Source organism: Acinonyx jubatus, chromosome E4 (genome assembly GCF_027475565.1).
Source record: "Acinonyx jubatus isolate Ajub_Pintada_27869175 chromosome E4, VMU_Ajub_asm_v1.0, whole genome shotgun sequence".
Classification (NCBI taxonomy): Eukaryota; Metazoa; Chordata; class Mammalia; order Carnivora; family Felidae; genus Acinonyx; species Acinonyx jubatus.
The window spans coordinates 41,217,392-41,230,590 of NC_069395.1; the positions used below are offsets into that span (position 1 = coordinate 41,217,392).

Below are 13,199 nucleotides of genomic sequence, written 5' to 3' on the forward strand. Positions count from 1 at the left end.
TCTAGAACAATGCCCAGTAAGTAGTAGCTGTTCAATAAATATTTTGCTGAATGAATGAATATTTTATTTTTTATTTTTTTATTTAAAAAATTTTTTAATTATTTATTTTTTAGAGAGAGAGAGAGAGAGAGAGAGAGAGAGAGAATATGTGAGCAGGGGAGGGGCAGAGAGAGAGGGAGACACAGAATCTGAATCAGGTTCCAGGCTCTGAGCTGTCAGCAGAGAGCCCAACGTGGGGCTCAAACCCCTCACAGAAACTGTGAGATCATGACCTGAGCTGAAGTTGGATGCTTAACCGACTGAGCCACCCAGGTGCCCCTATTTATTTTTTAAGTTTACTTATTTATTTATTTTGAGACAGAGAGAGAGAATGAATGGGGAAGGGGCAGAAAGAGAGGGAGAGAGAGGATCTCAAACAGTCTCTGCACTGTCAGTGCAGTGCCTGATGTGGGGCCCGAACTTACAAACCATGAGATCATGACCTGAGCTGAAACCAAGAGTCAAATGCTTAACTGACTGAGCCACCCAGGCACCCCATGAATGAAAGAATATTTTAAATGCTCTTTTGTAACTTGTAAAATACCCTCCTTGCTCCTTAAAAAAATATTCATGGTGTATTTAACCAAAATTGTGTTAAAATAAAGTATTTCTAGAAATTACTGAATTGAGTCATTTGAAACTTCATTTGTAAATTCTTTATGTTAGTTTTTTGTTTGTTTGTTTGTTTGTTTGTTTTGGCTTTTGTTTTTGGTTTCTTGAGAGGGGTGTTTAGTGCTTTGGCACTCATGTTCTAAATAGATATTTTTGAGGTGTAGAAACTTTTGGGAAATGATGTGGACCCTTTCTTCAGAAAAATATTCAAAAAACACGCCAGGTTTTACTTGTGATTTTATGGGGGTCATGAACCATCTGAAGTCCATCTATTGAACCCACAGTAGGTCTAAAAGTCTATCACATTTTAAAAGTGCAATGGGTCACATATAATTTAGGGTCTGGGTTGTACTAAGAACATGGTCTTTATTCCTGTGACACCTTTGTTCATTCAGCTTCAATGGGAGGTGTAGCTCAAGATTTGATCCCTCTTCAGGTCAGATCCTTACCTTTCAGCATGATCACCAGTCTCCTTTGCTCAAGCAACAGTTTGACTTTATATTTATCACACATAATTCTAAGTTTTAGAACAGTTACTTTGTGGTAAGTATAACTGTTCCCAAACTTAGAATTAGATGTGATAAATATAAAGTGTTCAGATTCAGCACTTATGAATTTCTAGATAAATTGCTGAGTATACTATTAAGTTCTCACTCCAGGTTTTTCTATAACATGTACACAGAATAAATGCAACTTAAGATATATGAAAACAAAATGCTGTTCGCTGCTCAGACTTCTGCAGCCCTTCATGTCATCAAAGTCACTTTTTCTGAGGTTACCAGTGACTCTTTAATTGCTAAACCCAATTGGCCTAGAAGTCATTCTACTCAACTTCTCTGTAACATTGGACATTGTTGATCACTGCTGCCCTTATGAGACTTTCATCTTCTTTATGGCTTCTTTGATTATGGTGCTGCCCACTCTGGCCACACCCCAGCCTCCTGCTTTGTTTCATCTTCTTTATCAGACTAACATCAGGATGCTCCCTTGGACCCCTTTCCATTTCAGCGTATGCTCCCTCCATAGGCAGATTTATCAGGACTTACTTTTCACTTAAATATGAATGGCTCCCCCTAGTCTTCAGCTCTTCTGTTTCTTTTCAGAGCCCTAGATCATATTGCCAATTGGAGTACTGCATGTCTCATAGACTCCTAACTATTTAACACAACCAGGAATCCCCCAAACGCACCCACCACTTCCATTCCTGATCTCAGTTCATGGCAACATCATCCATTTACTCATTAGAGTTAGAATCCCATGTTATACCTCCTTCTGTCCATTACTATGATGGGCAACAATAGCATAATGTAGTGGTCAAGAACAAGGACTCTGGAGCTGGATTGCCAGGGTTCAAACCCAGCTCTACCATTTACTAGCTAGGTGATTTTGAGCAAGATTCTTTTTTTTTTTTTTTAATGCTTATTTATTTATTTTGAAAGAGAGAGAGAATCCCAAGCAAGCCCCAACGTGGGGCTCGAACTCACAAACCATTGAGATCAAAACCTGAACCAAAGTCGAGAATTGGAGCCCAACTGACTGAGCTACCTCGACGCCCCTGAGCAAGATTCTTAAGTATTCTGTCTCAGTTTACTCATCTGTAAAATGAGTATAATGACAGTGGTTACCTCCTGAGGTCCTTGTGAGGACTAAATAACTTTGTATTTGTAAAGTATTTAAAACAGCATCTGGCACAGAGAAAGTGCTATATAGGTCCTTGTTAGTATATTGGTCTCTGATTTGTCCTCATTCTAGTCCACCCTTCATACTGCTGACAGAGGCTTTTTAGGGGCTGCTGATTATCGAATGGTCAACCAGTCATTGTGCTAAGCCCTTTATATGCAGATCTCATTTGATCCCCATAACCTGAGGTGTTATTATCCCCATTTGAGAGATGAAGAAACTGAGGCATTAGGAGCTAGTGTACTTTGCCTAAGGTCACGCCTATTAAAAATGCCAGAGTTGGGGTGCCTGGGTGTCTCAGTTAAGTGTCTGACTCTTGGTTTCAGCTCAGGTCGTGATCTCATGGTTAGTGAGGGCTCTGCGCAGACAGCACGGGGCCTGCTTGGGACTCTCTCTGAAAATAAATAAATAAACATCAAAAAAATACCAGAGTTGGTATTTTGAGTTAGGTCTATTTCCTGATCTAGTGTTCTAAACTAGGAATCTACTACTGCTTTCCTAAGCCACAGCTAGTCACTTAACTGCTTCAGTATCTTCAAAGACCCACATCATGCCTCTGTGGTCATCATGTATTCCTTCACAGTCTTGTTCCAACTTAATTTTATTTCCTGCACCTTCCTTCCATGAAAATTGCCCTTTCATTCCTCTTCTGCCTCTCTCTTCCTTGTTACCTCCCTTCTTTCCTTTCTTTGTTCCTCTAACATTTATGGAATACTTAAATGCCAGGTGCCGTGCTAAACTGGAGAAAACAAGAGAAATGAACAATTTGTCTTCAAGGAGCTCATAGTCTGACACAAATTACCATTGACTACACAGTGAGGGGATTGCTCCAGGGCGATGTGGGAGCCAGACTGTGGAAAGAAGGGAAGGGACCAGGGAGAGTTTCTCTGAAGAGTGGACATTTAGCTGCCTTAAAGGATATTCCAGTCAGACAACTTTTTGACGTTTTTTAACAATCTTGACTTCTCTTTGCTTTCTGCCTTCGAGATCTTTGGAGTGTCTTTCTCTCTGTCATAGTTGTTTGAATATATTTCAAAGGCACCTTCTCTGGAATGTCATCCTTTCCTTCCCAGTCAGTTGCATGTTTGTTTCCTTGTACATACCTCAAATTCAGCATGTATCACACTGGAGTCTAGCTCTTGGTCTGTTTGCTTCTCTCTCTGACCAGACTGTGATGTCCTTGAAAAAAAAAAAAAGACAGTCTTACTAATTTTTTTTTGTTGTTGTTTTTCAGTGGGCTCCATTCCCATTGTAAGACTTGAATTCATGACCCCAAGATCGAGTTGCATGCTCTATCAACTGAGCCAGCCAGGCGCCCCTATTTTTGAACTGCCCTTCATTCCCAAAGTGGCATGACCAGCATATCATAGTACTCAGTATAGTTTTGTTAAACGAAGACTTATTTGCCTATTTACAAAAGAAAGGGTAAGCGAGGGGCCCTTCTGATTCAGAATAAAGTTACTCAGGCTATTATTTATAGAATCTAGCACAGAGCTCTGCAGGAGGTACCTGTTCAATAAATATTAAGAATTTGATGTTTCTGGCGGTGAAACACCTGAAGCAATGCAGAATAAGGAAACATTAAATCTACTTCTGTAATAAATGAAGATTTTCATATCTAACTGACTGCCGGAGCTCTGGATCAGGCATGAGAAATATTAACAATTGTTGGTTATAGAGCTAGTATTGAGGATTTCCATTCTTTCCTGGGTCAGGCCCTGGATCCAGAATCTTATGCACAGTGAAGACAGCAAAGTATGGCGCTGTTGAGAGCAGGATGCATGGTCAACGGGAGTTGCTGCCAAGAATGTAGCATTCTAGTTCATACCTGGCTAAGGGCCCAGCATTCTATTTTGTACTTGCTCCTGGTTCCATCCTGCTAGGTGCATCATGCAGCCATTTTCTCTCTGTGGTTCTGTCTCTTTACTGGGGTCATAGTCTTCTCTTTACCTATCTGTTTCTCCTAGGAATGTTAACCTCCAGTAGAGGGGGATTGTTATGGTGGGGAGAGGAGTATGATGTTGAGGTGGGAGGAGTCCTCACTCTTTTTTTTTTCCTTTTTAGCATGACTACCCTTTTACCAGTGGTTGAAACTTTTGTACCAGAGTTAGAAAGACTCATAGCCTATGCCTATTTTCCATCATGTCTAATCTCTCTCCAGAGGAAGTGATTGCAGAACGCCTACTGGCATGAGTCAAGAGGAAGGGAAAGGGGAAAGGAGAGAAAAACAAACAAACAAACAAACAAACAACCCAACAGCAAAGATTGATATCTTGGAATACTGTCCTGGTCACAGTAGTCCCTGGTCTCTTTGGGTCTCATCAAAATCGTGGGAATTAAAGGACAGCAGAGTACATGTAAGGGGTTTAGAACAGTGTTTGGAATGCACACAGTGAGTGCTTCATTAATGCTAGCTGTTATTATCCAAGGCTTCTTCACTCAGGGAAGAACTTTGGTTTCTGTCCCAAATCAGATCCTCTAGGACAAGCACTCCCACACTCAAAAGGAGCCCCAAACTCTGTGAGCGTTTTATTCCCTATGCTTCCTTAGGACAGTTCAGGCTCCATGCTGATTCATTTCTGGTCTTCCTGGGGGTGGGGTTGCCACGGTACCCCTAGGGGATTCTCTTTCCTCCCAATATTGGTTTTCCTCTCAACCTCACTCGGAATCCCCAGGAAGTCACAGGTCCAGGTAGTACTCTTCTCTGGCTACATCCCTCCCCAGTACTGGTTTGGGTTCAGGTGTTGTTATTGACCTTTCTGGTAGCCCTGGGACTAGATAATTGCATTGCAATTCATAAGCAGCGTGCAATTTTTGGCACTGACGTCTGTAATTAAATTCAACAAGCATTTATTGAGCACCTAGAGCATGTAAAATACAGTTCTTTTAAATACATTTGGTCCTTAACTATTTAGCCTGTTTTACTCACTCAATTTGGATTAATGTTGATCCATCCTTAAGAGTTTTATGAAGAACAAATATTAAAATGAAAAACTGCACAATTCTTTGCAAATACAAACGTCTTGTGTGAATTATTTTTTCTACGTGTTAATATTAATTGCAATAACAAAACTACCGCTTTCCAGGCAGGCGGTAGAGAGCAGCTGTAAGGCTAACGGGAGTCAGACGGAAGAGGTCAGGGGAGGTGCCTCCAGCACGTCCGGCCCAGAAGGGGAGGAGCCTCGAGGAATGTCCCCCCCCAAACCCCGCCTCCTATCCCTCCCTCTTCGTTGGTGCGGCGTAGGCGGTTACCATGGCGATGACGTCTAGAGGGCGGGACGGGGCGGGGCTATGGAGAGGAGGAGGAAGATGGCGGGAGGGCGGCTCTGAGGAGACCTCGGCGGCGGCGGAGGAGGAGAGAAGCGCAGCGCCGTGCCGCGCCGGGGCCCATGTGGGGAGGAGTCGGAGTCGCTGTTGCCGCCGCCGCCGCCGCCAGTAACTGCTGGACCGGAGTGGGAGTGAGGGGGAAACGGCAGGATGAAGTTCGCCGAGCACCTCTCCGCGCACATCACTCCCGAGTGGAGGAAGCAGTACATCCAGTATGAGGTACCGGCAGCAGCTGGGGTGTGGGAGGACTCGGAGGGGCCACCATCTCGCCAGTGCAGACCTCCGCTGCCGCCTTCCGCTCCTGCTGCCTCCCCGCGCCTGGGCGGACTTTGACCTGGTGCCGCGGGGAGCCACTGCGGCATCCCCGCCGCGGCTGCCCCGCTCTGGGCCCCGCTGACCTTCCCCTCCCCCGCAGCCCCGCTGCCGCCGGGGTAACGGATATGCAGGCGGCGGGCCGGAGGGAGGGCACAGCTCCGCCGGGGCTGGGGAATAGTGGTGGGAGGGCGAGCCGCAGGTGGGGGAGTAGTGGTGGGAGGGCAGCCCGGGGTCGCGGCGGTTCCGCGCTAATCCCCTCCTCCCCACTCACTCTGACCTCTCGTCCCCACCCTGGGCGAGCGCCCCCTCGCCAAGGTTAGGTTTTGTTTCTCTCTGCTCACCTCTCACCAAGGAATCCTCTTCCGAGATAAGCCCCGTTAGCGATTTTCTTCATTCCACAGAGCCCTTCCGCTTTTCCCCACTTGCCCACTGTTGACAAAGGCTTTGTAACAGGGTTGAAATTTGATTTAAATGTATATCACATATGCAGTGGTTACTGTATGCAAACGTATTGTAATCATCTATTCTGTTTTGATAATAAGACGGTGACGGTCTTTTTACTGATTGCATGAAGTATACAAAGTAATCACATCTCTGGTTTTGACTGTCCTGTTGTTTTGGAATGGAGTGAAGGAGGAAGAGGAAGAAGGGAAGAGAAGAGAATAATTAAATTTTTCAGGTTTTCTTTTCTAAAATTTGGCTAGCCAGGGAGAAAAGTACTGTATTGTAAACAATGTACTTTTAAAACATACCTGTGTATTGTAGATATCATGGCCCCCTTCCCCCCTAACTGCTGTGATAACAGCTTGGAGGGTATTCAGTAGGTACTGATGAGGAACCTTACATTAATACAGGAACGAGTAAGGATAATGAACCCATGTATATTTTCAGAAGGCAAGATACCTAAAGAGCTTTGAGGCACTGCAATAGGTTATTCTCAGTAACTGGCAATTCAGCTCCTGGATAGAGAAAGAAAGACTTATCTGTAACCTCCAGGAATTCACATCTATGTACGTGCAGGAACAAAGAGTATAAAATCAATACGAACTCAAATATGTTAGCTACATTTTATGAATTAAAATGTTTTAGTTGTCTATGTCTATTTAAGTTCAGTGATAGGATGTTTAGGCAATAGCACAAGTTTATTTTTCATAAAGCAGTTGTAATAATTGGGGAAGACAGGGAAAGAGGTGTAAGTAAACAGAACCTTGAAGATTGTAAAATAAATTCACCTTGTAACATACAGTATTTGATTATTGCCAGAAATGAAACACCCAGAATTATTAATGCTTTCTTTCAGTTAATTTTCTTTAGTGTTTTGTGGCTACATTTTGTAAGAATAAAATAAGGGACTAGCTTTTCAGCCTGTGGAGTTTTTGATTTATTGTTTCCAATAACACTCGGTCAGTTTTAAAACCTTGGCTAGAGTCCAGATGATGGTTTTTATTGAAAGGAGGGCATTGGTCTTACATCTTGTAGTAGTAATTTTCAGCACCACTGCCAGTTCTTCACAGAGGCATAGGAAAAGCATGCTGAAGCAACATCTTCTACTTGTTATATAGTATGTATGGAATGCTCGATTTGGGCAAAAGTAATAGTGGCTAGTTGTATGCTGTGATTAATTTTAAGTATTACAGCACTTTCATAGAATTGTATTAATTTGGAGTAGCTGAGGCTGGAAGGGGAAACATAAGATTTAGTTTGAAAATGCAATTACCTCTTGATTTGTAATGTCAGCTTTGTGGCTGGAGTGACCACAGTAATTCTGGGACTCCTCATTCATATACTCCCTTTGGACACTAGCCCCAATTGGGTTACTCTAGGTTGGTTACAGAGGGACAGAATTCCTGAGCACATGTGTGACTGCATTATCTTTCCTGGGGCAATTATAAGGTGTTAAAAAATTTTTCATTTATTGTGGCTAATTGAAATTTTATTCTGCAGAGTCCCTACTACCTAACTCCTGTCCCAGATGAACTCATTGTTTGGTAGGCACAATTAAATAAGGGGCACTTTTCTTTGTGAATTGGAGCCATTAAAAAGATTTCTTTATAGGGTTGGGTTTTGTGTTGCTATATTGTTTCTCAAGAGCTGGTGCTGTTCCTTTGAAAATATTTAAAGAGGCATAAATAAGAGTTTTCAGAGTCTGGGCATTTTGGCAACTTAAAAACTTTGGGGAAAAATGACATCCTAAAAGATGTTAGCTGTTGCTGGAGAAAAGAATCTTCTTATAATGCAGCAACACGTACTTTCTGATATATGAAGATTATGCTCATGAAACACTGTTCATGCAATAGACACTTGAATTTGTTTTTCAAGCACTAGTGGTGAAATTCTAGGGTATTACCCCTGATGTCTAGACTAGGGTGCTTTCTAGTGCTGTGGACCATGATGAACTGTTGAGCTTCTTTGGTTTTTATGTCATTTCACTACATTAAATTTTATTTGAGATAAGCAGAGCATTAGATAGAAACTGAAAATTTTGTTTTACATCTATAATTATGTGTATTATTGTGTATACATGGCCACACAATAAATGCTAGTTATTGTATATGTTAGCCATGAGACCCTGGGGACAATCTTTTTATCTTTCCAGGGCTCTTTCCTTTTCCATAAGATAAGAATATATAGGGCCAGAGAGCTTTTCAAGGTCCATTGTGATTCATAGGTTTTTGTTTGTTTAAGAGACAGTGTGCCAGTGGGGAGGGGGGCAGAGGAAGAGGGACAGAGAGAGAGAGAGAAAATCTTAAGCTTAGAAAATCTCCATTCTTAGCACGGAGCCTGATGCTGGATCATGACCTGAGCCAAAATCAAGAATGGGACCCTCAACTGACTGAGCCACTCAGGCACCCTGTTCATAGGTTTTTTTTTTTTTTTTTAAAGTTTATTTATTTTGAGAGAGAGAGGGTGCATGTGCATGAGAGAGAGAGAGAGAGAGAGAGAGAGAGAGAGAGAGAGAGGATCGCAGGCAGGCTCTCTGCTGCCAGCGCAGAGCCTAGTGTGGGGCTCGAACTCACAACCGTGAGATCATGACCTGAGTCAAGATCAAGAGTCAGACACTTAATCAACTGAGCCACTCAGGCGCCCCCATAGTTTTTGATTTAACTTTTAATGGTTTTTGCTTTTTGGAATGTTAAAATTGTTATTAGTGTTATTACTCATAAATAACCTAAAAATTATTAGAATTTCTAATTCAGAAATAAATTGTGGAGTTCATAAACTCAATCTTCGTAGGCAGAATAATAAAGCATAAAAGAGAGCAATAAGAAGAAACCATATAAAGAAAATCTGTTTGATCCACTCGTGAATAGCTTTTACAGAGAATAAACACAAATGAGCAGAAACCATCCCTGTTTCCAGTAATCTATTTGAGTGTAAATCTTGCCATGGAAAATAGAACATCAATAAATCTTCATAAGAGCACTTTAAAAAAAATTTAGAATCAGTGATTGCAATTTTAGAGCTCTGTAATTGATTAATCAAAATTAACAGACCAGTTTCAACCACATAGACTAGTATGACCATGTTAATATTTTACAGAATATTAGCAAAAGAAGCAAATATATTTGGTGCCTTTGGCTGCTGACTTGTATTTTCATCCCTAGGGTCCTGTGCTGCTTTGGTTTCTCAGGAATGGTTTTTTCAGTGTATACTGGAGTTGAATAGGTTCCTAAAATAATGAGGTATCTAAATTTCAGGATTTTAGAGTTTCAGGGGAATTTGAACACTATCTACTTCCTCTTTTTTTCAGACAAAGAAACAAACGTCCAGAGAGGTTAAGTCATCTGTCTAGGATCACATATAGATAGCTAGCCTCTTGAGCATAGATGTGTAAGCATTGGGAGTCAGGTCACCCTAGATGTGTGACCCTGATGAAATTACTTCCTCTTTCTGGGTTTTAGGTTCTTTGTAAGGTGAGAGAACTGGTCTTAATGGTTTCTAAACTCGCAGGGCTATATTTTCTGAGGACCCATCTAGCTTTAAATTTCTATTTTTTTTAATGGCTTAATTATATTTGATATATGAAGAAGATAGAACTTAAATTTAGGACTATTATTAAATTAAAGTTCTTTCAGAAAATTTTGATGAGATTTTAATTTGGGAGTGGAAAACTGACCCACTGAAACTTTTATTTAACTTAAATAAATAAAAGGGATAGTCATTGATTAATTTTTTTGCAGGATTTGGAAAAGGAAAGATTCTGCATAAACTGTACATCCCTATCTTCAATTGTAAGAAAACATTGCCCTGACATTATTGTGATTTTCATTTATAGAACTATCCCATGAGAACACTTGTGTTGCAGGCTTCAATTTCCCAAAGGTATTATGTTGATTAGTTAGGGTTAACTTGTCTTGCTAGAACTTGTTTGAAATTTCCAGTTTGGCCACCCGATGGGGCACAAACCACTTTTTCTTTCGGGCACTTCTGCAAATGAAAGTATGGTATAGCGTATTTAAGATAACACTTGTAAATGATTGTGTCCATAAGATGCCTGGCATTTACCAATGTTTCTTAAATGAGTGAATGAATGTTGTATAAGAGAGGAACCTATTACTATTTATTATATTTGTATAATAAAGTGTGTTAAGATGAGTATCCTGGAAAGATCATCCATCCCTCCAGGTTGGTTTTGGATCAGCTTTTGGATGAAGGCCCAGATCATAAGAACCTAAGAATCTTATTTGACCTGGGGTGACCATGGAAAGTTAGTCCTGGCTTCAAATCCAGTCCTAATCTGGAAAGCATTTGAGAGACTGATTGAGTTGTGCTGGCTAGGGGTTTTAAGTATATTCGTGCCATGGCCCCCAAAGGAGAGTACCCAAAACTCCCATTGAGTAAGAGAAGATAATATTAGAACTGTTAGTTATATTCATTTTTATGCATAAGACAAAATTTTACTAATATTTAATAAATGAGTTTGATGGCCTTGTTAGGAGGTGTTCTGAGAAAAAGAGAAGGATTGCTAATAGGTTTCTTACTTGTGTGTTCACTTTAAGCAAATAGCAATTATTCTAGTTTATGGTTATGTAGAATTTACAGGTGTTACCTAGTTTCGACTAAACTAACTCTTATAAAATGGATAGGACTTAAAAAGACTCCTGTAGGGGTGCCTGGGTAGCTCAGTTGGTTAAGCCTCTGACTCTTGATTTTGGCTCAGATCGTGATCTCATGGTTCATGAGTTTAAGCTCCGCATCTGGCTCTGTGCTGAGAGCCTGGAGCCTGCTTGGGATCCTCTTTCTTCCTCTTCTTTCTGCCCCTACCTTACTTGCGCGCTCTCTCTCTCTCTCTCTCAAAGTTAATAAATAAACTTGAAAAAAAAAAAAAAAAGACTTCCGTAAAGAACCTCAACAGTAATACCACTAAAGCAAGCACATGTGAACAAAAAAGTGGCAGAGCTGACAATTCTACTTCTAGTACTAGCTTTTGGTAAGCCAAATTACAGACAAAAACAATCATACTTCTAATAGATCTGACAAGAAGTTTGCCCCCCCGAATTCAAAATAATTAGGATAATTCTTTGAAATAAGATTTTTTTTCAAAACTTTATTTAGAGAGAGAGAGCGCAGGAAGGACAGAGAGAGAGGGAGAGAAAGAGAATCCCAAGCAGGCTCCACACTATCAGTCCAGGGCCTGACTCAGGGCTCAATCTCACAAACTCTGAGATCATGACCTGAGCTGAAACCAAGAGTCCAACACTTGATCGGCTGAGCCACACAGGCACACCTGAAGTAAGTTCACTGTCTTCCATAGTGAACTTCACCATAAACATATATTATGTGTTAAGAATATTGAGCCTTTGTGGTTTGTTTTTCAATTTATAACCATTATAATTAAGTTTCATAATCAACTAATTCCTGAAGTTTAAGCTAGACCTTTGAAATACTATATCACAAAATGTTAAGCTTAGATTTTTTAAAAATAATGAAGCTTTTCAGGTATGTTGTTTTCTAAAAGTATTGCTATTGATAATCTCTTAGGTTGAAAATATTTTTGTACTATTTATGAATGAAAGATAAAAATTGTTTATCATTGTCTCATCTTTTAGAAACTATTTAGGGGCACCTGGGTGGCTCGGTGGATTGAGTGTCTGCCTTCGGCTCAGGTCATGATCTTGCCATTCCCGAGATTGAGCCCTGTGTCAGACTCTTTGCTGACAGCTCAGAGCCTGGAGCCTGTTTCAGATTCTGTGTCTCCCTCTCTCTCTGCCCCTTCCTTGCTCACACTGTCTCTCTTTCTCTCAAAAATAAATGAATATTAAAAAAAAATTTTTTTTAAAGAAACTGTTTAAAAAATTCTGTTTTATTATGTACACAGTTGTAGAAGGATATAATTTATCAATAAATATACATATACTGGAGGAGGTACATAGTAAGCTATTGTTTTTGTTTTTGTTAGTGATATGATGTTTAAAAAAGGTTTGGAAGACTTTGTTCAAGTTGTGCAGCTTAACCAAAGCTGGTTTGTGGATTGCCTGGTATTGAACTAGTCTTTGCAATTGAGAGCAGTGTCAAAATTCACTAGGGTTCTTACCCGGTTGTATTTGCCTTTTCACGTATTCCTTTTACCTAGTAAATGCTGAAGGAAGCCAAGTAGACAAAGCTCATGAACAAATGCCTTAAATTATCCATTCATTCCAACAGCTGTTTATAGGGGTTCTACTATTTGCTGTAGGCTGATAGATTTGTCCTGAAACTCAAGCTCTTTCATTATCTTAAAAACAGAAAAGATGGGGTGCCTGTGTGGCTCTGTTGTTAAACATCTCCCTCTTGATTTTGGCTTAGGTCACAATTTGACAGTTCATGAGATCGATCTCCAAGTTAGGCTCTGTGCTGGCAGTGTGGAGCCTGCTTGGGTTTCTCTTTCTGCCTCTCTCTCTGCACCTCCCCCCCTCCCCCAGTAGATAAATATTAAAAAAAAAAATAGAAAAAACAATAGTATTTTTTGTTTTTGTTTCATTTTTAAATGTTTATTTTTTTTTGAGAGAGGGCATGTGCGCATGTGAGCAAATGGGGGGGGGGGTACAGAGAGAGAGGGAGGCACAGACTCTGAAGTAGGCTCCAGTCTCTGTGCTGTCATGACAGCACAGAGCCTGATGTGGGGCTTGAACTCAGCGACCACGTGATTATGACCTAGATAAAGTCAGATGCTTAACTGAACCACCCAGGCACCTCTGGTTTTGGCTTTGTATTTCAGTCAGCGCAGTGTTTCAGAATTAAAAATG

The 13,199-nt window shown here is 40.8% G+C and overlaps 1 protein-coding gene across 1 annotated transcript in view; it reads left to right on the forward strand.

The window, feature by feature from the left end:
- The first annotated feature begins 5,607 nt into the window (after positions 1–5,607).
- The window catches only part of XPR1 (xenotropic and polytropic retrovirus receptor 1), a 214,813-nt gene continuing 207,221 nt past the window's right edge, over positions 5,608–13,199 (forward strand). Inside the window, exon 1 of the mRNA XM_027074421.2 lies at positions 5,608–5,877. Within this exon, the coding sequence (XP_026930222.1) occupies positions 5,809–5,877 (69 nt within the window). The 5' untranslated portion in view covers positions 5,608–5,808. The remainder of the gene's footprint in view (positions 5,878–13,199) is intronic.